The 24,266-nt window shown below is 36.3% G+C and overlaps 1 protein-coding gene across 1 annotated transcript in view; it reads left to right on the plus strand.

Moving 5' to 3' along the window:
* The window catches only part of LMO3 (LIM domain only 3), a 64,971-nt gene that overhangs the window by 27,420 nt on the left and 13,285 nt on the right, over positions 1-24,266 (plus strand). The window contains exon 3 of the mRNA XM_007944445.2: positions 22,479-22,604. Coding sequence (XP_007942636.1) covers positions 22,479-22,604 — 126 coding nt within the window. The remainder of the gene's footprint in view (positions 1-22,478; positions 22,605-24,266) is intronic.

A 24,266-nucleotide genomic window follows, 5' to 3' on the forward strand; every position in this document is an offset into this window, starting at 1 on the left:
ATTGTTAGTCAATTAAATGTCCATCTGGGAGGTCATGTAGTACCTACCAGGAAACTTGTTTCTCATTAGTGGCATCAGGCGCATTAGATTTTGATTCTGTTCTGAGGCTCACAAAACAGCTCCCTGTGAAGCACCCCTATTGTTTTCCTTGTAATAATGTCTGAACAAATAGAGAAATTTGGACACTTTCTTGTTCTTTTCTTTCTTAAGCCTCTTGGAGGAAAGCCAGACTATTTCATAACTGTTCTTCTAAATATATAAATAATATGTGTCTAAGTTAATATGTATAGTTAATGCCAGAGGAGAAAACATTTTGTTCTCTTAAAAAAAAAAAAATTTCCTATGGAAGTTTATGACCTTTGTAATCAATACCTTTTTTTAAAAAAAGTAGACTCTAGAGAGTGTTTGGGTTGGAAAAGGTCACCTATTTGCAATGATATATTCTTTCAAGGGTATGTATAAGTGTAATAATACACTAGAACCGAACAATGCAATGTATTTCACTAGAAGAGAGGATTTCTTTTCTTGGCTTTTTATTTCAAATAAGACTTTTTAAAATATACAACTACAAATGATTTCTCTTTCAATATATTGTGTTAGCAAATTATTATGATTCTTGTTGTAGTATTTTGAAATTTTTCAAGTTTAGAGTCAGACGTGAGCCTGGGCCAGACTGAAAGGAGCACGTACCCAAAAGGGCACAAGCACTTCCTCCTCTCCCCATCCTTCTACTTCCCTTTTACTGCCTCTCTCCCCCTAAATCTTTCCAATGTGAAGAGGTGGGAAATGATCTTGAATTTATATATCTCAGACAAACTAAGTAAAAACAGTATTTCTCAAACTTGAGTAGTTTATATCATCATTGAAAGAAAATATATTTTCTTAGAATTCCCAAAATATTAATTGTACACAAATTTGAGAAAATTTCAGTCCTGTCACATTAGGTAGTTATTTAATATTTTCCAAATTAAATTAAACTATAAGATTTCAATTGAACTACACCATTCAAAGGAAAGCACAGTCCCTTTTTCTGGGAAGACTTTGGGGAAGAGATGAGGTTGCTGTGAACAATGGAAAGAGAACACATTTCAGATGGAAGTAGCTGCCTACCCAAGGGCTAGAGGTCATTGTATACTTGACTATGAGGGAAATATGCTGGTTGAATTAGGTGTAAGATTGTCAGACAAAATATATTCTGTTATATTTGATTTTCAGGTAAACTATGGATTTTTTTTAGTATATGTGTGCCCCATGCCATCTTAAAAAGCCAAAACCAAACTCACTGCTGTTGAGTCAATTTCAACTCATAATGACCCCTCTTTGGATTTCCAAGGCAGTATCACTACAGAAGTAGATTGCCCAGTCTTTCTTCCAAGGAGTGGCTGTTGAGTTGGAACCACCAGCCTTCTGGTTAGCAGTCAAATGCATTAGGCGCTATGCCACCAGAACCCTAAATCTGGTAACTTTAATTACGTGACTCATCTAGAAGAAAGTCAGAACTGTGGTCCTATAGAATTGGTTCAAAGAGCCATTCTCAGTAATGTGAATATTATTATATGGGCCATATGGAGCCATTGTAATGTCTTGGACTTCCAAGATAAGTGAAATGAGGAGATGGGTTCTTTAAGGAAAAATTCTCTTCTAGATATATATAGAATGGTTTGTTATAGGAATGTACTTATTTTTTTTTTTTGTAAGTATACTTTCTCATTTGTCTCTCAAGCACCAGACTGCAAATGCTTTGAGGACAGAGAAGTTTCTCATTTGCTTTAAAATACCTAGCATCTAGTAGGAAACCTAGCAGGTAATAGGTGCTCAATAAATATTGACTGGAGAACAAAAGGAGGATGTGGAGTAGAATAAAATATTTAGAAATGCTTAAATGAGTATAGTAAAACAAACACATATGTAATCAAAATAACAGAATAATTCTTTATTGTTTAAGAAAATGTGATTTCAATTATTGAGCTTATTTACAAAGGCTTCCTGGAAGAATTGAGATGAGAGTGGAAAGTAGACTTAGGAGATGGAGCTTCAGAATAAGAAAGCTTTGCGTCCTCACAATATTCAGACTGAGTATTAGTGTACCTTCAGAGCTGCCCAAGTTGTTGTTGTTAGCTGCCATGGAGTTGATTCCAACTCATAGCGATCCTTTTTACAACAGAAAGAAACACTGCCCACCTCTTTACTATCTTCACAATCTTTGCTATGTTTGAGCCCATCTCAGTAATGGTGCCAATCCATCTCGTTGAGTGTCTTCCCTTTTTTCACTGACCTTCCACTTTATCAAGCATGATATCCTTCTCCAGGGGCTGGTCCCTTCTGACAACATGACCAAAGTAGGTAAGATGAAGTCTGGCCATTCTCACCTCTAAGGAGCATTCTAGCAGCACTTCTTCAAGGAAGGTTTGTTCGTTCTGGCAGTCCATGGTATTTTCCATATTCTTTGCTCACACGTATTATTACGTATCTATGTATCTATGGTATCTATGGTTTTTGTTACTCTTTAGACCATAATGGGGTAATAATGGTACAGAACTCTTACTACATAAGATGAAGAGCCGTCATCTGTCAGGTTGTCACACTGTGGTGGTATATGTGGTGCTATGATCCTGGAAGCTGTGCCACTGGTATTTTAAGTACAAGCAGTCCCATGATTTACAACAGGGTTCCATTCTAATGACTGCATATTAAGGTGGTTCTGACAAAAGTCAAATACCTCACTTTTTTTGTTGTTTGTTTTCATTGTTATTGCCTTTTATTATCAGTGTCTTTATAAATCCTGACACTGAACATCTGAGAGTGAACATTGGAGAATAGAATCAGCAACTTATACACTGTCACACTGTACATAGCACATATTACTAATGATAACCAAACCAAAACAAAACTCACTACCATTGATTGCTACCCATAGTGACCCCAATTGTGTTTCCAAGGCTATAAATCTTTACAGAAGCAGAATGCCCAATCTTTCTTCAGCAGAGCAGATGGCTGGTTTGAACCACTGACCTTCTGGTTAGCAGCCAAATGCCTTAACCACTACATCACCAGAGCTCCTTGGGCAATCTCTAAAGGAGCTAGCTCAGGAAAGGATACTTGTGGAGTGGTATTATAACTTCGTTTTAACAAATTCTAAATGTTTGTTTTACTTCTATCTATAGGTCTTATGGCCATTACAAACCAAGTTCAAAAATGAGATTTTGAAAATAGGTATTACCAATTGTTCTGGTTACCTCAGTACTGCTCTAACAGAAAATATACAAGTGAGATAGCTTTAACAAACAGGAGTTTATTCTTACAATTTGGAGGCTTTAAGTCTGAGATCAAAGTGCTAGGCTCCAGGGGCTAGGTGAAAGCCTCAACCTTGAGCTTCAGCTCTGCATCCTCCTGCTGCTGGCCCACTGAAGCTGGAGGCTTTTCTTCACTCAGCTGCTGGCTGCTGAGGCTGACCAACACAAAATCGACAAGTAACAAGGCATAGTCCCAATGTTACCAAACCATATGGCAGGCCATTAGTTCAAGTCCATTAAAAGTCCTAAGACTGGAAGAGCGTGGCAGGCTCCTGAACAATGACTCAGCTACACACAGGGTTCAAGCATGCCATAAGCTAGAGACTGTTCCCAAGGCTTCTCCTTATATTTAGGAAGCAGACCATATCCCTAAGGCAGCTACTCAGCTGCTCACAATAGATTCCACTATGGAATTGATTACCAGTCTCATCATGGGGAATAGTATCACCAGCTGCCCAGCTGCTCAACTACCCCTCAGTCAAGTTGACACATAACGTTAACTACCACACTAATTTGGTGAGTGTAAGAAAAATTCCTATATAAAATATAGTTAGTCAATAAGGGAAGAGTCTTAATTGTCAGTTATATCTCCACTTAATGATTCAGTAGGAGCTGAGTAAAGGAGAAGACTCATCAGGAGTTTACTGTCTAACTAGGAAACGACAGACAGAGGGACCTAAACCCATACAATGCTGTAAATTCCTTGTACTCTATGAAAACAAGCTCTTAAATATCCAAAGGAGCATGTGATTCATTCCTCTTCAGGGAACTCAGAGGGGGCTTCATAAATCTAGTAACATTTGAGCTGAATTAAGAAAAGGATAGTAGTTTGCCGGGAAGAAAAGAGCCAAGGAGCTCTGGTGGCACAGCACCCAAGGCATTTGGCCAGAAGGTTGATGGTTCAAACCCACCGGCTGTTCTGTGGAAGGAAGATGGGGTAATCTACTTCCATAAAGATTCATTGACTTGGAAACCAATGGGACTTGCTATGAGTCAGAATTGACTAGATGACAATGGTTGTGGTTTTTCTTTTTTGGTTTAATAAGAAGCAGTGGTAGGATCTAAGACATGAAAGTACAAGATGAGTTGAGAGAAGAGTGAGCATGTTGGGAGTGAGCAGTAGTAGTGGGAGAAAAGACTAGAAATGAAGGCCCTTTAACTCCTTCATGCATGTATCTCATAAGCCTTGAGAGCTGTAGAAGGTTTTAAGCAGGAGAAACAGATCAGAACTTGTTACAAAAAAAAAGGTAACTGGCTTTAGAATAGAGACTGAAGAGCAGGTTAGGGCAAGCTTTAGAAAAGAGGTGCACTTAGAAGGTCTTAGCCTGAGTCCCTGGAGAAGTGATGTATGCTGGAGATAGGTCACTGAGAAGGAAGAAAGGAGATATGTCCACATGACATTTAGGAGTGAGAATTGGCAGGTTTGGATTTCGGAGTCTGAGGAGAGTAGAAAGGGTTGAAGATGAATTTTAGAGTTCTGGTTTGAGGAACTTAAAGAATTGTCCTGCCATTCATTTCAACATTGAACCTGAAGCATGGGTGGGGGATTTAGGTAGTCTGCAAAAGAGAATATATGTGTAAGGAGAACAAGACTTGTCTTGTAAGGCCTCAATGAGCAGAAAATCTAGGAGAAGACATATTTTAGCTTCAGATATAAGCACTTCCTAGAGATAAGGCTCCTTAAGAGGAGGTAGTAATGAATTGCCTCTGAGGTTCTGTCTGTTCCTTTGAGGCTAGAGGGGAATCCTGAAGGGTTAAGAGTGTGGAAGTTACCCTTGTCATTATCTATCTGTGTGACCTTGGACACATTAACATCGTATCTGTATGCCTCGTTTTCCTCACCCATAAAATGGTAGAATAAACTGCCACCTGCCATATTAGGTTGTTGTGAGGTAATGAGATAACCTGTATAAAATGCTTAGAACTAAAATGCTCCTTACCTTCTGGTAAAGAAACAGGACTCAAACATTAGCTCTTCTATGCTAAGCACTTACATAACTGACCAAATTTTATATTGATATTGTTTTGGGATATTTCTTTAAAATGTAAGCACAGGAAAATCTTTTGACAGATTTGTCTAATTTGTTGAGGTATAATTATCAGAGAAGACTTAGACTTTGAGTTACTTTTCCAATAAAAATGCTTTGTAGACAGTGTTATCTTTAGTGTGTGGAAATCGATCTTTCTAAAATAATAAAGCCTCAACCTTAGTGGTGGTTTATTTATTAATTTGAAACTGCAAAAGAGAATGGTGAGCTTTTAAACATGAAATGTGTAGATATTATAATGTGAGATTTAGATTATAACATGGAAGTCAGGGCTAAATTATATGGATTACTTTGGTATCTTTTGCTAGGTAGGTAAAAAAAATATCTGTTCCTTGTATATTTTTTGTTTCTCTTTGTTGCCAGTTTATCATACTATCTGTCATGCTTCAGTTAAGTGTAAAGAAGGTCTTCAAGGTGGAGTGAGTACCTGCTGGTTATTAGAACACAGACTGGCAGACTTTCATCACTGTTGCTAGGTACTGTGAGATGATAGGTGTGTCACTGCTACCTCTGTGCCTCAGTTTCCCCAACTAGAGAATAGATACCTTTGGCACTCCCAGTAAGTATGGTAAATATTAATTTTTCTGTTACCAATTTATATAAGGAAAATTTTCTAATGGAAAAAAAAAACCTTGAAAGAAACTAAAACTGCCCCCAACCCATGTGTCCTGTGGTTAATGGAGGGCAGATCTGAATGAACGCCACTGTCTCAGTAAAAAAACTCAGATCTAATGTGAAAATGCCACAAGAAAGGGGGAAGTTCCTAATTCTGGGGTTTTTTGTTTTTTTCTCCCTCTACCCAAAACGCAAGGTTGGTTAAGTGCTTTGAAACCGTCAAAAAAGGTACAGGAAAAAAGAGAGAAAAAAGTAGTGTCAGCCTGTCATCTTGGGCTGTTAGGAATATCTATTATGCCATCTGCCACAGGAGATTTTAGGTTGGAAAGCAGCAGATCCGTGACCAGGGCTCAAAGTTCAAAAGCAGACGATCTCTCTTTGGCACAACGTGCAGTGTCTAAATCACTATCCATGAGCCAGGTGTTTTCATTGATCATAATGTTCTGCATTTATAACAACTCAATAAAAAATGAGTAAATAAAAAGTTTCAAAAGCCAGCATTCATAAGCTAAGAGTTCTGTAATTTAAATCAGTGTCATTGAGATGAACAGTACAGAATTTCAAACTAATCTGTCTTCTCCTAACTCATTTTGGGGTTTTGTTTTGATCCATTTTCACAGTAGAGAAAATTGGCAGAGTAGGTGGAGGAAAAGCTGGTTTCCAAAGGGAACAGGTAAGCTGCAGGGCCTCCACTTGGACACATTTGTTACTTTGGGGAAGTGGAGAAGCAGCAATTAGGCATTGGAGTAATGCTCTTAGGGGCATGGGCTCCAGTTCCATAATACATTCCTTTCTTAATGTGACTTGATGTAGACAGAGTGAGGGCCTATCAGGTGTGAAAAGCCCTGCTGCTCCTGGCATGGAGTGGCCTCCAGACAGTGATTTGGCGACGTCAATCTAGTCATGCTTGATTTCTACACTTAACGTGGTAAAGCAGGATTTCTCTACCCCCGATCAACTTCTCAATTAGCAAGCTGCCTTGTGTAACGGCCTTGTTTTGCAGTCTCTCGGGGCTGCTTCAGGGGTCATTAGGGTGAGAAAACTTCCGCACAAGCTCCAGCTCGAGCAAAGCGAAAAAGGAGCCTAAGAGATTTTCTAAATACATATAACCCTTTTTCAAGTTGTTTGCTTTCATGGGATTGATTCTTGGCACATTAAGAAGCTTAAGGCTCCAGTATCTTCTTTAAACTGCCCCCCTTATCGCCTTTGCAGCTGACAGGTTTTTTTTTTTTGACAGACTGAGAGTAAAAAAAGAGATAACTAGTAGGTTAGTACTTTATTTATACATGTGGACACACATGTACATAGAGACACACGCACATGTTCAAATATCTTTTAAGTTGTCTTTTCAGGGCCACTGGTACCAGTAAATATCACCTGTCATGTGATTCTAATACCTTATTTTCCTATATTCAATACGTCTGAGTTCGAAATATTTCCACTGTCTAGCTTTCTCCACTAGTGATTTTAAATTTTTCCTCCCTTATTCAATATTTTCCCTTAACCCCAAATATTATTTACATGAATAATATAGGTTAAAGTGAGGTTTTTATGATGGGTATTTATGAATAGACATTAAAATATATTTAATTAATATGATTTTTCCCTATGATTTGACTGAATGGCTTATGCCCAACTTTAATAGAAAAAAAATTAAATATGATAATTTTCAAGTGACTTTAAGCATTGTCTCCGCCCCCCCCCCAAAAAAAAAAAAAAAAACCCTGGAAAAAAAAAAAAAAAAAAACTCCTTGCCATTGAGTCCGTCCCAAATCATGCGGACCCCTCCTTGGGTTTCTGAGGCGGTATCTCTATGGAAGTAGATTGCCCAGTCTGCCTTGTGAGGAGTTGCTCGTTTGTTTGAACCGCTAGCCTTCTGGTTAGCAGTCAAATGCCTTAGGCACTACGCCACGAGAGCTCCCATGTGGATAGAGAAACACATAAAAAAACATAGGAAATTATTTTGCCCCAATTACTTAGAAAAATATCAACTTTTAATCATTGTATGTTCCATATTTATAATTTCCTATCCCCTTGCCATTATCACTGTTACAAAATTAGATCAATGAATTCATATCAAACATTTTAGTAAGCACCATCTTAATATAATCGTTTTACAAATTATTCTAACATATAATCCACAAACCTGTTTTCCCAAAGCAATTTTTTACAAAAACAACAAAACAAAAACCCTAGGTTTATTTACTTTGTTGACTAAAACCCCACTCTGTCAAGTCATTTGCAACTCACAGTGACCCTAGAGGAGAGAGAAGAACTGCTCCTTAGGGTTTCTAAGGCTGTAATCTTTGTGAAAGCAGACTACCACATCTTTCTCCTGCAGAGGGGCTGGTGGGTTCAAACTGTGGCACTTTCAGTTAATGGCCTAGCTCTTCACCATTGTGCCACCAGAGCTCCTTACTTTAATGACACTGATAATAATATATACATGTTTCTAGAAATAACTGAGCTGAACATATTTTATAAATTAGTAATTGGATATACATAAATGTTACACAGCCTGATAAACTGAAAAAAACAAACTCATTGACATCGAGTCGATTCTGACCCATAGTGATACCCACTGGCTTTCCGAGGTGGTAAATCTTTACGGAAGTAAAGTGCCCAGTCTTCCTTCTGTGGAAGTGGCTGGTGGGTTTGAACTGCCAAGTTTCTGGTTAGCAGTCAAATGTCTTAGGCACTAGGCCACCAGAGCTCCTTACACAGTCTGATATATACTCTATTTATGAAGGATTTGGCATGCAGTTTTAGACTTGTTTAAGGAATAAAATTCTGGACACCATGGCATAGCAATTTCTAAGAAATCCTTCAAATAATAAGTCGTAAAGGTGACACAACAAAGGAAATACCATTGTAGCTCTATCTTTTATAAAGAAAATATATACACATTCCAAAATGAAGTCTTTACTTAAAGTCAGAATTATGTATTTTTAAAGAAAATGCTTTAAAAACTATGCAGGAAACATCATGAATGTTTATGAATGATATTGTAGGTATGCATATAAAAATGCATCTGGAGGTTTGATTGTAATTCTTTTTGTATACATTTATTACACAAAAATCTGAATTTAATATCTCTCCTCCATATATTGTATTGACTGTTATGCTAATTTATTATGGAAAGCATAAAACTTGAACAAATTATGCTAATAAATTATATCTTTTCCTTCTACAAACTTTTCTTTTTAAGTTCCTCATTGGTGATTTCTTATTCTAAAAAGAAACTCATCTAACTCTGCAAATAATTTCCTTGCAGTTTTAGTTTGAGAATTCTTTCAAAGCCTACTTTAAGCCAATTCAAATTCTTTAAATGAGTCTCACTTTAAAAGAAAAATTGTATTTCTATGTGTGTGTGTGTAGTATATATATATATATATGACTAACCCATATTATAGTTTAAAAATATATACTTTCCCTATGAAATGAGTTTTAAGAAAAAATACAAATTTAAGTCAAACAACAAAATCAGGATCTTCAAATTACAGTTTTTATCACAATCTTCAGTTACACTTTGACTAGAGTGAAGAATTACTGTCTTTTAGAATTATACAAAACCTTAAGGGGTGTTTGTTGACTTTAATCTGTCTAATTAGGTTAAAGAAGGAACTGAAGAACACAAAGATTGAAACATTTGAATTCTAAGCTACTGATTTTTTTTTAATATGTTATTAAGGTGACCACACAATTTACTATCTAATATAGGATATTGAGAAAAAGAGCACTACTAATAATTAGGCTGGGCAACAGGTGTTAACTGTCAGGCAAACTATGACGTATGAATATATGAGTACCCTTGCTATTACAGATAACCCGTATGTGATCAAAATAATGATGGCTTTGAGAGTACTTTGTTAAAAGAATTTAAGAAAAATTATCCACTAAAATCCTGAAGAGACAAATAGTGTCAGCTACTAAATTCCTTTGCCAGAAAATACTTCAAAAAAGAGAAAAAATAAGATATATTCCATGATTCTTGAGTGATTATTTAAATAAGATTCTAAACTAGGGTATATTCTGATGTCTCCATACATAATATCATTTGTTAAAAGCAATCAGTCAATAAATATCTGTTATAACATTTTCTGCATCTGTTTTGATAATTTTAACTTATGAAATCAATTATAAACCCACTGCTGTTCATCATTTCCAACTTATAGTGACCTGTGGCATAGTGCCTAAGGCATTTGACTGCTAACCAGAAGGCTAGTGGTTCAAACCTACCAGCCACACCTCAGAAGGAAGATTGGGCAATCTACTTCTATAGAAACACTGCCTCAGAAACCCAAGAATGGGTCGCTATGAGTTGAATCAACTCGAAGGCAGTGAGTTTTTGTTTTATTGTTTTTTTTTAATAGGACAGAGTGCAACTGCCCCAGAGGGTTCCAAGGCTGTAATCTTTAACAAAGCAGACTGCCTCATCTTTCTCCTGCAGAGTACCTGGTGGGTTCAAACCACTGACATTTTGGTTAGCAGCTGAGTACTTTAATCACTGTGCCACCAGGAGGGCTACTTGTTTCTTCAGAGAGTAAGGGGGAACAATTTAAATAAAAATTGAAACTAAATTCCAGAGTCAATATCAGAGTCAGGGCTTCCCACTGGTTCATTCCTTTTTAAGCCCCTGCTTGAGGATTTGCTTTTCTGCCCCACACTGGATAGAATCTGTAGTTTCACAAGATCTCCAGGTAATTCTTTTGTATATTAAAGGGATCTATAAGAAGCACCTGGGAATCTTGTTAAACTGTAGATTCTGGTTCAGTATCTGTCTTTGGCAGAAATGCAAATTCTCAGCAGGGTGTAGAACTGGAATAGACTGGTTTGAAGCCCTGATCACAGTGAAGCTTTATTGAGCCTTGGTTAGTGCATGAAAAAAAGAATTAGTGAAACTTAGAAATATGATATTTATTAACACATAGAAATATCACATGCCTATATACATGACTAAGATTATTATAAGGAGATCTGGTAGCATAGTGCCTAAGGCACTTGACTGCTAACCAGAAGGCTGGCGGTTCAAACCCACCAGCCACTCCTCGGAAGGAAGGTTGGGCAATCTACTTTCACAGTGATACTGCCTTGGCATCCAAGGAGGGGTCACTATGAGTAGGGGCCAACTCGACGGCACATAACAACAACAACAAGATTATTACAATATTGCATGACAAAAATTTAAAAAAAGGCCTTTCTCAGAATCAGTACTCAAATAACTTTTTACATAATGACTTTCATTGTCTTCCTAGAAACCTTTTTTTCACCTCTGTATTTTTTTCTGTTGAAATTTGTGTGTGTGTGTGTTTAAAGTTCATTAATTATAAGTTGGAAAACAATTACATTTTTAAATAAGCTATCTTTCCTCTTACTTTGTTTGCGTTTATTTGTAGGTATGCAAAGAAAAGCTTGAGAAAGGGACATAAAAGAGGAGGTTAATTGTGGATATCTAATAAGAAAGTGAAGGAGCTCTGGTGGTACAGTGATTAAGTGCTTAGATGCTAACCATGGGGAAAGATGTAACTATACACTTCTATAATGGTTTACAACCTTGGAAACCCTATAGGGCAGTTTTCCTCTGTCCTGTAGGGTCGCTATGAGTTGAAATCTACTCATCACCAACAGGTTTTTTGGGAAGAAAAAAGAGTTAGTAAAAGTATCAAAAAACTTTAATGATGAAGTTTAATGATGATTTTTAGGAAACTAAGGGAGCTCTCCTCGGAAGGAAGATGGGGCAATCTACTTCCGTACTGATACTGCCTCGGAAACCCAAGGAGGTGTCGCTATGAATCGGTCCAACTCGAGGGCACATAACAACAACAACAGCAAGGGAGCTCTGGTACCGTAGTGCCTAAGGCACTTGGCTGCTAACCGGAAGGCTGGCAGTTCAAACCCACCAGCTACTCCTCAGAAGGATGATGGGGCAATCTACTTCCGTAGTGTAGTGATACTTCCTCGGAAACCCAAGGAGGGGTCGCTATAAGTTGGTCTGACTCGGCGGCACATAACAATAACAACAACAACATGGGAGCTCTGGAGGAGCTCTGGTGGCCCAGTGCCTCAGGCATTTGACTGCTAGCCAGAAGCCTGGCAGTTCAAACCCACCAGCCCCTCCTCGGAAAGAAGATTGGGCAATCTACTTCCGTAGTGATACCACCTCAGAAACCCAAGGAGGGGTCGTTATGAGTCAGATCTGACTCAATGGCAGTGAGTTTGGGTTTTTTGTTTTTTGTTTGTTTTGTATTACTGCTTCCCTAAAGATTTACCACCTTGGAAACCCAAAGTGGGTCGCTGTGAGTCAGAACTGACTTGATGGCAGTGAGCTTGGTTTTTGAGTTTTACTTATTTTTCAAGTTTCTACCTTGAAATCCCTATTCAATTTTCAACAAATTTTAAGGCAAAGTTTTCTGAATCTCAGGATATCCTGCCTATCATTTAAAAATATTACTGAAAGCTTTTATTCTAAAAAGTGTATAAAGCATCTTCCAATTAACACTTTTTTGTGTGCTGTGGCTGAAATCAGGGGATAATTTATACCAGCAACTTCCTCAGTTATATCAAAGGAGATCTGTAGTAACTAAATTGCCCATAGCAGCCGTACAATAGTCATAGATTTTTATGATTATATAATTAGGGCTGCTTTGCCCTCCTCTTCCTTATAAACTTACCTTAAAATTAGAGCAGGGATACTCTAACAGTTAGATGAAATATCTGTTTCTATTTTTAAGGGGGAAAAAAAAAGAGAAAAATCTATTCTTAATTTTAGGTCACATGTTGTTTATTTTACTGTTTCTTGTTTTCTTCTTCTTGCAATTTCCATAACTATATCTAAATTAAATTTGAAACATTCTGTCTTTAAAATATCACAATAATAAAAGAACTTTTTGTTGTTGTTCTAACAATAAAAGATCCTTTGAGATCTAAGTTTTATGGTTTATAAAATGTTGGTACAATTTCTGTATTTGCTTAGAAGTCCAATCTTCATCAAAGTGGAGAAAAAAATACCTTTAGCTTTACTTTTTCTGAATAACTTTCCCTGTGGGCTGCTGGGGTGATCATAAATAGCAATGACACCTGCTCATCAGTCTTTCGAAAAATGGGTGTGAGAGAAATTCACAATTATTTGTTGAAAATGGAAGTATGATATTCAAACACTACAAATTTTAACAGAGTTGAATGTGGAGAGAAAAATGATGGTTTTATGTAAATCAACAGTTACCCTCTGTTAGGGCAGCAAGCTATAGACATAGGTCTAGAGCAACTCCTTTTAGCCCTAATTTTACGGAAAAAAACAGGAAAGTATCTTGAGAGAAGCACCAGATTTAGATAGGGAGAGCCACTCCTCAGAAGGAAGATGGGGCAATCTACTTCCACAGTGATACCGCCTCGGAAACCCAAGGAGGGGTCGCTATGAGTCAGGTCTGACTTGATGGCACATAACAACAACAAGGTTCTCACAATAGATCTGATATTAAATAATTGTGTAATGTTATATGTGTAGGCATGAGGTAATATTTCCTGTACTCTGTGTCTGAGACAGAGCAGGGCCAGGCTTCACCACATTGTTCTTTACACACTGTTCTGTTACTACCTTCATAAAGCAGAAAGTGGTGCATTTCAAATGGTATTAAAACTGAATAAGCCTAAAGCTGGAAAAATAGGAGAGGGCATTGTCATTTATTTCAGGTTAAGGATAAACTCTAATTATTTGCACTATTACAAGATATGTATTTAAGTTTTAAGTTAGAGTAAAATATAGCTGGCCTATATATTTTCACATCTAGAAACTGGAGGAGAAATTTCTTGGACGGATTCAGTTAGAAAGTCTGTGTTTCTATTAGTGTTGAAAGTTATAAGCCTTATAAACCATTAAAACAACATGGTGTATAGTGCAAGGAAAGAGAAAGCTAGAACAGCATTTTCCAATAGAAAGATATTAGTATCTACACATTAATTTTAATTTTCTAATTGAGACTGCTAACCAGAAGGCTGACGGTTCAAACCCACCAGCCACTTCTCAGAAGGAAGATTGGGCAATCTACTTCCATATTGATAATCCCTTGGAAACCCAAGGAGGGGTCGCTGTGAGTTGGATCTGACTCCAGGACAATTGAGTTTAGGTTTAGTTTTAGTTTTGGTTTATAGGGTCACTATGAGTCTGAATCAACTCAATGGCAGTGGGTTTTGGTTTTAGTAGTACTTTAAAAGGAAAATTTTTTAAAGATGAAATTAACATCAAATATATAGTTTATTTAGCACAATGTATTCCAAAGATTGTCATTTCAATATGTAATCAGTATTTTAAAAGTCATTAATAAAATATTTTATATTTTTTGTGCTATGCTTCTATGCTTTTAATTATGGTGTGTATATCACATTTACCAAAATTACAGCACATCTCAAATTAGATGAGCTACATTTCAAGTGGTTGATAGCCACATGGGCTACTGATTACCATATTGGTCAACATAATTATAGACAGTGAGTAAAAGGTAGTTGCTTTGGCTTATGAGTTGATTGGACTTGGGGAAGAGATGAGTTCTATGTTGGAACTTAAATATCTATACTCAAGATTTGGAAAATATTACTGTGTTGGTTTTGTTTTATTTTGTTTTCCCGAACTAGCTCAAGTCTAAAACAACTTACTTTGAGTTTGAATACTCAAAATTGGACTAGATTCTGATGATTGTTTAGGGCAGGGACTCCTAACCAAACATTCAGGGAACTTACATTAAGTTTTTCTGATACGATATTTTCCTATACATCTAGTTTAGTTGTAATGACAGGTAAAGTCTTCCTAGAATCTCTTTCCTTAGACTTTTCTCTGCCTAACATACAATGCTCAGAGAGAACAATGACAATGTCTTCCTTCAAAATCTTTCTTCGCCTTTAACATTCCCTTTTACAGTCAGTCCCTGGATTACTAACATGAACATCTGCATTAAAGACTATTCCTACTTACCATTTAAGCAGGGCTTTGAACCAATTCAAACTGGTTCATAAAGCAAAACACAAACAGACTTGAATTTTTACAGTATGGATTATTTGTCATGGTAACTGGAATGGGAAAAATGACATGTCGGAGCCCTAGAATGGGAAACTTAGAAGAGGTGTAGTAAGTCCTATCAGGAGCCTAATGCATGAGACTGGATTACTGGTAGGACTGTGGAGACCCACACATATTCAGAGCAGTGCAATTGGTCGCCATCTTTGAAGGGAGTGCCACCATCTTTGAAACCCTCTTTTAATGTTATGTAAATTTGCTCTCACTTTGAAACAATTGAACCAACCCCTACTGACAACAAATTCTTCATCACAATCACCTTTACTTACTGAATACACTGTTTTAAATAATTGAAAAGGCTTCAAGTCTTTTCTTCCACTAACATAAGGCTGTGTACAAACTATAACGACCTGTTCAGACCAACCTACAAATTCTTAAAGATGAATCTCATTCATAACCCAGGAACTGCCTGTATATTTCTATTGTTCTCTATGTAGTACTTGGTATAGATCTCAATAATTTTTTAAATAAATAATTAATCTCCCCTTTTGCTTAGGAATAATTTTTTACCTATAATAGTATTATCCCTACTATGTTGTTGTTTCTAATGGCTTGAATAATGAGTTGATACTAAGTCCAACTCGTGGTTTGTAGATGCTTAGGAATTAGCTTTCTGGGTTGGATTTGAGTACCCAGTTTCATGTTATAAAAAAATCTACCGCCATCAAGTCAATTCCAACTCATAGTGACCCCCATTGGGTTTCCAAGGCTGTAAACCTTTACAAAAATGGATTGTCTCATCTTCCTCCTACAGAGCAGCCAGTAGGTTTGAACTCCAACTTTCTGGTTAGCAGCCAAATGCCTTACTCTCTATATCACCAGAGAACCTCAGCTTTGTGCTGTTCCAGAGCTACACTATCTTGAGTGGAATATTGCCTGAGCCTGGAAGAGGGACAACATTTCTATCTTAAAGGCTACTCTTAAAATTCCACTTCACAAACATGAATCATCAGTTATCCAAGCCACAGTCACCCATCCAACTTTTCTAGTCTTCTATTTATTTTACATTTTAAAAATAAACCCTAATTTTAGGTATTTCCAGCCTTCTCCTTATAACATCAGCCTTCTGAGGTGCCTTCTTCCGCCAGTTCTCTACGTTACGAAATATGATCTGTCATTCATGTCCTACTTAAAATGGCTTATCTTTCCTGGAACTGAAGCACATTCCTACCAACTGACATGCCACCCTCTCTTTACTGCATAGCGCTTTTCACAATTCATCTGCATATTGTTCTTCTCTCCAGGTCGTTGGCAACACATCCTTCATGACATTAGTCTTAGCATCGCTCACTCAATACTTTGTACATAGTAGGCACACACATTCATTAAAAAATGTTTATTGAACCTGAGCTTTCTCTCTGTACCAGAAGCTATCTCTGGAATTCCAGGTAATAAATTATATATCTTAAGATATATTGGAGCTCTGGTGCAGCAGTGGTTAAGGCATCTGACTGCTAACCAAAAGGTCAGTGGTTTGAATGCGCCAGTGGCTCCATGGGAGAAAGATGAGGCTGTCTGCTTATGTAGCGATTTATAGCCTTGAAAACTGTGTGGGTTTTATATAGGACAGTATAGTCTGTCCTGTAGGGTCTCTATGAGTTAGAATCAACTTGATGACAGTGGATTCCACCCCCCCCCCTTGTTTTTTATATAGCATGGGTCTTTGGTAATTATTTATTGAAATTGTAATTAGGCACTTAATAGATTTTACTTACATTTTCTTTTCACCTTTCTCACCCTTTCTGTTTCTTTCAGTGTAATATCTGTGTACTATACATGTATGAGGAGCTCTGGTGTAACAATGGTTAAAGCAGTGGTCTGCTAACCATAAGGTCAGCAGTTTGAACCCACCAGCCCCCCATGGAAGAAAGATTTGGCACTCTGCTTCTGTAAAGATTTACAGCCTTGGAAACCCTATGGGGCCAGTTCTATCCTGTCCTTTAGGGCTGCTATGAGCTGGAATCAACTCCACAACAATGGGTTTGGTTTGGTGTTATATGTGTGTGTGTGCACATGCACACACATACATATCTATAAAAAATGGCTTTTACATATCTGTTTGGCATGATCTGTATATATTAATAAAGAAGAAAACATACACACAGGCTGAACTTGTTAATAAACTAAAGTTAATTTCATAAAATAAAAGTATCTAATTATGAAATTATTAATCTCTAAGTTTCCTTTACACAGGAGATATATCTTGTTCCTTTAAAATGTGGTCAACATTTTAGCTTAACTTTAGGAAAATTCAAAGTCCATTTATAGGTACAAATGTATGCTAAAATATATAGTAAACCTAATTATGCAACAGTTAGTTCAAAATAATGTTAAACTTTTAAGATATTTTCCTTTTAACTCCCGTAACACCTTTATCTCTATGACAGTGGAGCACATACTAAGACCCAAGAGGAGAGAGATCAGTAAGTTAAATCCTCTTCAGCTTTGTAGTGGGTGAGCTTTTTAAGTTTGAAACAAAAGAATTGAATGTTAAAGTGTTTTCATTTCCTATCACTTCATTCCTTGGTTTAAAAAGTGAAATAGGAAAGGAGATGAGAAGTATATTTGTAAAAGACAAAAAAGCAATTGCCCTTCTCAATCTGTGAAAATGTTCCATTCCTTCCCACATAACATATTCAATAAAACTTCACCATCCAGCAGTCAAAAGTTAAAGCTCTTTTCAATTGATTACAATGTCATATGCTTGAAAAATCAAACTTGCCTTTCTCTGTTCCTCTCTGGTTTTTCTGTAGAAAGAGTATTTTTAATAAGAAGATAATTAAACTAAGTCTTACTCTCAATATATTTTTTAAATATTTACTGTTAAATTCATTTGTATTCAAGTCACTAAATGAGAATTACCTGAATTCTAGAAGAAAAAAATTTATCTTTGTTCAGAATTGAGGTTTACTGCAGTGATGTTTATTTATCTCTTTTCCCTCAAATAATAAATTAATTTGAGTCAAATATTATGCTTTTCATTGGTTTGGGCGGTTTTGATTTAGTGTCTTGAGCCACTGACCTAGTAAAAAATCTATAGAAACATCTGGTGCTATAAAATAAAAGACACTAATACAATGAACACTCATTTTCCCCCGATGCGTGTAGTAAACCATATTCATTATTGCTATGTTAAATGATTATATGTCTTCAGTTTTTCTCTATACCCACCTCCAAGAACTTTAGAAATGGATATACAGACTTCACCTGATTCATGACTATGCTACAATAGCTGTTGTACATTTAGTAATAATGCAAAAATTTCTGGGTAACTTTAAAAAGTGTAAATGATTATTGTCTTAGTTGTTGCTATGTTACCTATACATGAAAATTATGAAATTCTTCTCTTTGCATGTTTACCACAGTGTGGGATGTGTTATACAGCATCAGATGGGCTGAATTTTTATCCATAAGCAAGTTGTCTGTTTGGTTTTTATCTTCATGCCTCTGTTTAGATTGTCAATATCAGGTAGTGAAAACAAAAATAGAGCAGAAAAGGGACAAACGTGTCCTTTGGGATTCCTGCAAGTAGTAATATGCACTGATAGTGCATAGATGATAATTGTCACCTTTTATATTCTAAGTCTACTTTTGGTAGTATGTCAGAAACAAGATAGAGACCCTATTGCTTACAGCCTATTATGTTTATAAATGATAGAGTACAGTCTAGCCCACAAATGGGCAAATTAACCCCTCAAATACCTTAATAAGGAGGCCTGGTGGCACGGTGCTTAAACAGCTCAGCTGCTAACCAAAAGGTCAGTAGTTCGAACCCACCAGCCACCCCATGGGAGAAAGATGTGAAAGTCTGCTTCTGTAAAGATTTACAGCTTTGGAAACCCAATGGGGACAGTTCTACTCTGTCCTATAGGGTCACTCTTCATTGGAATTGACTCGATGGCAGTGGTTTTTGGTTGTTATTTTTTCAGTTTTATACTTTAATAATCTTTAAGACATTTTACAATGAACAAAGTAGATCAAGGAGCCCTGGTAGCATAGTGCCTAAGCACTTGACTGCTAACCAGAAGGCTGGCAGTTCAAACCCACCAGCCACTCCTCGGAAGGAAGGTTGGGCAATCTACTTCCATAGTAATACTGCCTCAGAAACCCAAGGAGGGGCCACTATGAGTTGGGCCCGACTCGATGGCACATAACAACAACAACATCATAAATTTATAGATGGTACTGTGTGATTCATTTAGGTCAAAATCTCACAGTGACTTCCATTTTAAAATAAAGCTTTTTCTTTCTCATGTAGTACTAAGAACTCATAGGCACCCCCGCTTTTGTAGAGGGTGATATTATATAAACACTGTAAACAAGATTTTACAGATTTCCAGCATAAACAGAACAGTGGGTCAGTGTTAACATCCTTATAATTGAGTTTGGGAGTGAGGAATGAGAAGGAAGGGGTACAAGGATTTCCCGAATTGTAAATAATTTAAATAAATTAGATAATCCAAGACTCTTCTTGAGTATTTCTTAGACATATCTGAACAAAATCTTACAAATAACTTAAGATTAATTGATATATATGAAATTGTCTGTTGCCTGGGAATCCAAATGTTGTGTTTGAAAACCAAAGGATGGTGTTATCTGTTTTGAGAAGCCTATTTTATAGAGTGGTACTTTGTTTTCTTTCCAAGCAGAATCTTGTGGTTGTCCCACAGAGAAAAAGGAGAGCATGTGGTTACAGAATGATCTCTTGATCCTTGGACAAAACTGAGAGAAAAAAAAAAAAAATCTAACAAATGCATCGTTTTGCAGTAAATTAGATCAGATTTCCGCATCTCCACACTCAGTCTGTGAGCTGACAGTTCAGTAAAATGTTCCCTTGTAAGGTTCGCCCTCTTAGGAAAAGGGGCAATAATTCATCATTAGGATTTCAGAGTCCAGGTGTAGATGGGAACTGATGGAGCCTCCAGTGAGGCAGGGAAAGTGCGTGGAAGAAGAAAATTTTATCTGAAGCCTAATTCCCTGGTTACAGCAGAGAATAATTAAGATAATATTGCTTCAAGAGTCCTTTAATGATTAAAAATCACATATGCAGAATCCATAAATTGGAGGGCAACAAATTGGAAGGCTATAGCATCAGAGAGCTGTTTTGTGCACATTGTACTGGAAAGTACACTAGTGGCAGCACACAGTACGGGCAGCCACCAGAGACCGGGCCCATTCCAAGGACTTTGTTTAGATGTAACAAATCATTTGTCTGTTATTAACCCAGAGCTTGTAATTATGCAGATTGCCATAGATTTTCCTGGGCCTGGAAGTGAGATTGAGGGTTGTTCACAGTATAGCAGGCAGCTCAGGGCTGGCCATGCATTACTGAACTTGCCACATTTATCATGTTGACTGATGGCAGCAGAAGCAGGTCTCAGGTCCCAGTGGTTAATGTAGTGGGTAATTAACTGTCATTTGCCTAGTAATAGGCTGATGATCAATGGTTTGTGTGGAAACAAATTCTAATCAGGTAGCTGATAAATGCTCAGCTAGCAAGAGCAATTGAAATTGGGGAAAACTACGTCCAGAATTTCAAAATGGCATTGTGTGTGTATGTTTATTAGGTATAAGCAAACTGAGTAATTCTTAAAAACCGCTTTATCTCATATTAATCATATTTTATGCCCACACATATACCTATATGCATGGAACTTTAAAGATCTACTTATTTCTTTAAAAATAATATTAACAGAAGAAACAAATGGCAAACATAAGTGATATGACTCCTTAATAGGTCATGGATAGCCCACCAAAAAATGAATGTGAGACTAAAATCTTCTTTTTACAAAAGGGTAGGAGGTAAGCTTTAGTTTGTAGTGGTTTCATTTTTAATGCCGCCAGTAGGAGATTCAAGATACTACCTTTTCATTGATGTTCTTAAAGAAATATTATTTCTCAAAATGCAGATTGAAAGGAGAAAGCAAAGGTTATTAAAGTTATATTCTTTAAAGTAAGCATATTAAAATATTTTTTTCTAAATACTTTAAGGAAAATAAGTGACTACTGCTTATGAATTTAATTTTCTTGACTATAAACCTTGCTTGCTTGTTTTTTTAAATCAAGCATAGATTCTGTGAGCAAACTGTTTAAAAACCATTTACAATTTCTACCCTCAAGACGCTTCTGTTCTTCAAGAGCCAGTCTAACAAAAGTATGAGCATAAACATTTATTACACGTTTTTCCAGACTCTTAGAAACCATTCTCACAATTCTTTTCAATAATTTTCATTAGCTTGGTAAGAGGAAGTAGTTATAAACTTGAAAATGAATGCACGTGCCTTGAGCAAAGACCAATCTTTGGAATATAGAGAAAGTAATAAGAAGGGAAACTTCACATTGGTGCATAATCCTTAAATTCAATAAAATGAAAGGCTAAGATTTTTTAAAGTGCATTTTTTATAACTAAAATGAGTTTTCTGCATAGCACCTTTGAATTCATTAGTTTAGAACTGCTTTTAATTTGGTCTTTCCCATGAGAGCCATTATATTTTTCTCCTGTCAGCCTGATGCTGGAGAAAAAAGAAAACTGGCAGATGTGGTGTTTTTCATCTAGTTTCCTTCCTAGTTAAAAAGTGCATTAACTACTATGTGCAGAATATTATTTATAATAATTCTTCACTGCCATTAACAACTTTAAATAAACTTGGCTTAAATATTGCAGACACAAATGGATAAAATATTTTATTTCCATCCATTATGAAACTATAGAGACATTTTACTTAGTACTGGTTTTCAGGTCATTACAGTAACTATTTTCAGGAATCTACAGCAAATAGGATTTTTTAACCACCTTTTCCCCTGACAATTCCAAAGGTTCTTACAGTATATTATGCTTCAATACCTGGTCTAGCTATATATAGTTTACAGCCTCATTTACTTTAATGTGCTACCTGAATAACATAATCATAGCTATAACTATGGTATAGGGCCATAAGGTACATGCATCTCTAATGTTTTTTGACTACTTAAATGATGTGTTCATAAATGTTCTTTTAATAATAATGGCAATCCTCTCAGTAACTTGATGTCAGAAAAATAGTCTTTCAAGTGAGTGTCTTTTCTAACTAAAATGTTTAATATGTGGTATTAAGATCAAAGTTACACCGCATTAACATTTACTGTATACTCTAATAAGTGAAAGACTTTTGCCATGGATTGAATCCAGTTGACTTCTATATGTGTGTGATTATGTAAACTGTCTAATATATTTATCATTTCCTTTTCTCCTGAAACAAGATGTGTCTTTCATCAAGAGAGTTCAAATGAGAATGCACTGCACAAAAGTATTCATATATACACCTAGGATAAGTCTCACTTGTGTACATCATAAGGCATTGTGTATTGATAGCTTTACAGGGTATATGAGCGTCTTCTCTATTCACAATCTCAGAGTTTCCTGTAAGAGTTTGAAAAAAAAAATATATATATATATATATATATTTATTGTTCTAGGCTTTTTGGTGTAACGGGAAACTGTGCTGCCTGTAGTAAGCTCATCCCTGCCTTTGAGATGGTGATGCGTGCCAAGGACAATGTTTACCACCTGGACTGCTTTGCATGTCAGCTTTGTAATCAGAGGTAAGCAGATTTCATTCTGGTTTGTAAAAAATGAGAAATTTCTCTTTGCTGACTATTTATTTAATAGGTGGAAATTATATTACTATGCTTAAAGCAATTAATCTCAGCCTTTCTGTTTTCTGCAAACATTCATCCAATGCCAGAAACAAACCACTGAGGAGAAGAAAGATCTTAAGACTATGTTTCTTCCTGAAAGAAACATATCATATAGTAGCATCTGATAAAAAATGAAAACACCTCTGTAAACTTTTAATCTTCTTCTTGTTCCTTCCTTTCTTTGTTGATTTTTTTTTTTGTCTTTTAACAAGTAGATTTAAAATAGCTTTACTTTTTTGTAGTATTCTGAGCAAGCAAATTGTATTGTGGCAAATATACAGGAATTTGCAGCATGTTTTATTTTCATCCTCATTTTCATTTTATAGTTTCCTTATCTCTTGATTTCTTATCTTGAATTTTAACCTTGTTCTGTATGTACCTTTTGTTTCAAATCTCTTTGGGAATGAAGCTTGATATAGCTAATAATTAAACAATTATCAGCATTAAGGAGGCAGCATTGGAGAATAGAAATAGTATCACACTGGCAATCTAGAAACCTAAATTCTAGTTTGAGCTCTGTCTAACAAGCTGTGTGACCTCAAACCAACCACTATACCTCTCTGGACCTTAGTTTTCTCCTTTGTAACATAGGGAGCTGGATTAATCAAGTTCAGAGAAGTCTTCCAGCTGGAAAGTATTATGACTCATTACCATTTTTCCTTGTTGACATTTGTAACTTTTATTTCCAATGGAAACTGTATGCTATTGGTCCCTGCTGTATCTGAGAAATGTAGATGATGTTAGAATATTAAAATGTATATACATGTATATACCCAAAGCCATCTAGTCAATTCCAACTCATAGCAACTCCCATAGGGTTTCCAGTGGTGTAAATCTTTATGGAAGCAGATTGCCTCATCTTTCTCTTGAGGAGTGGCTGATGGGTTCAAACCACTGACCCAATGGGTTAGCACCCCCATGCCTTAACTACAGTGCCACCAGAGCTCCTTAAAATGTATATAGCATTAAAAAATTTAACATTTAGGAAATCAATACACTTGATGGATATTAATACAAATAAATTCAGTAAGAGGTTCTGAGAAAACACCTAGGCGTAGTGGATGTTCAGGAAATATTAGTGGAGTCAAGTTCTCAGTAACTGTATTTTGCCCTGGAACATATGTCCGACTCGACAGCACACAACAACAACAACAACAGCAACAATATATGTTCAATGCAGAATCTTCTACTGGGACCTTGTAGAGTAATGGAATGAACATGATGTTTAGAGTGAGAACTGGATTCAGCTTCCGCTGTGGGATCTTAAGCACATTTCTTAATCTTTCTGAAACTGGTCTCTACAACAGTAAAATAGAGGGAGACACTAATATCTACCTTGGTAATTTTGAAAATTATATGAAATAATGTATATAGTTCCAGGAATGGAATAGATTCTCTAAAATCAGTTTTTTTTTTTTTTTTTTTTTTTAAATCTTGATATTTAAAATTTGCTTTTACCAAATAATACTCTACTAACTTGGTTTCCAGGAGCTCTGGCAGCATAGTGCCTAAGGCACTTGACTGCTAACCAGAAGGCTGGCGGTTCAAACCCACCAGCCACTCCTC

The sequence above is a fragment of the Orycteropus afer genome, unplaced genomic scaffold (assembly GCF_000298275.1).
Source record: "Orycteropus afer afer isolate SDZICR_OR568_19922 unplaced genomic scaffold, OryAfe1.0 scaffold00126, whole genome shotgun sequence".
NCBI lineage: Eukaryota > Metazoa > Chordata > Mammalia > Tubulidentata > Orycteropodidae > Orycteropus > Orycteropus afer.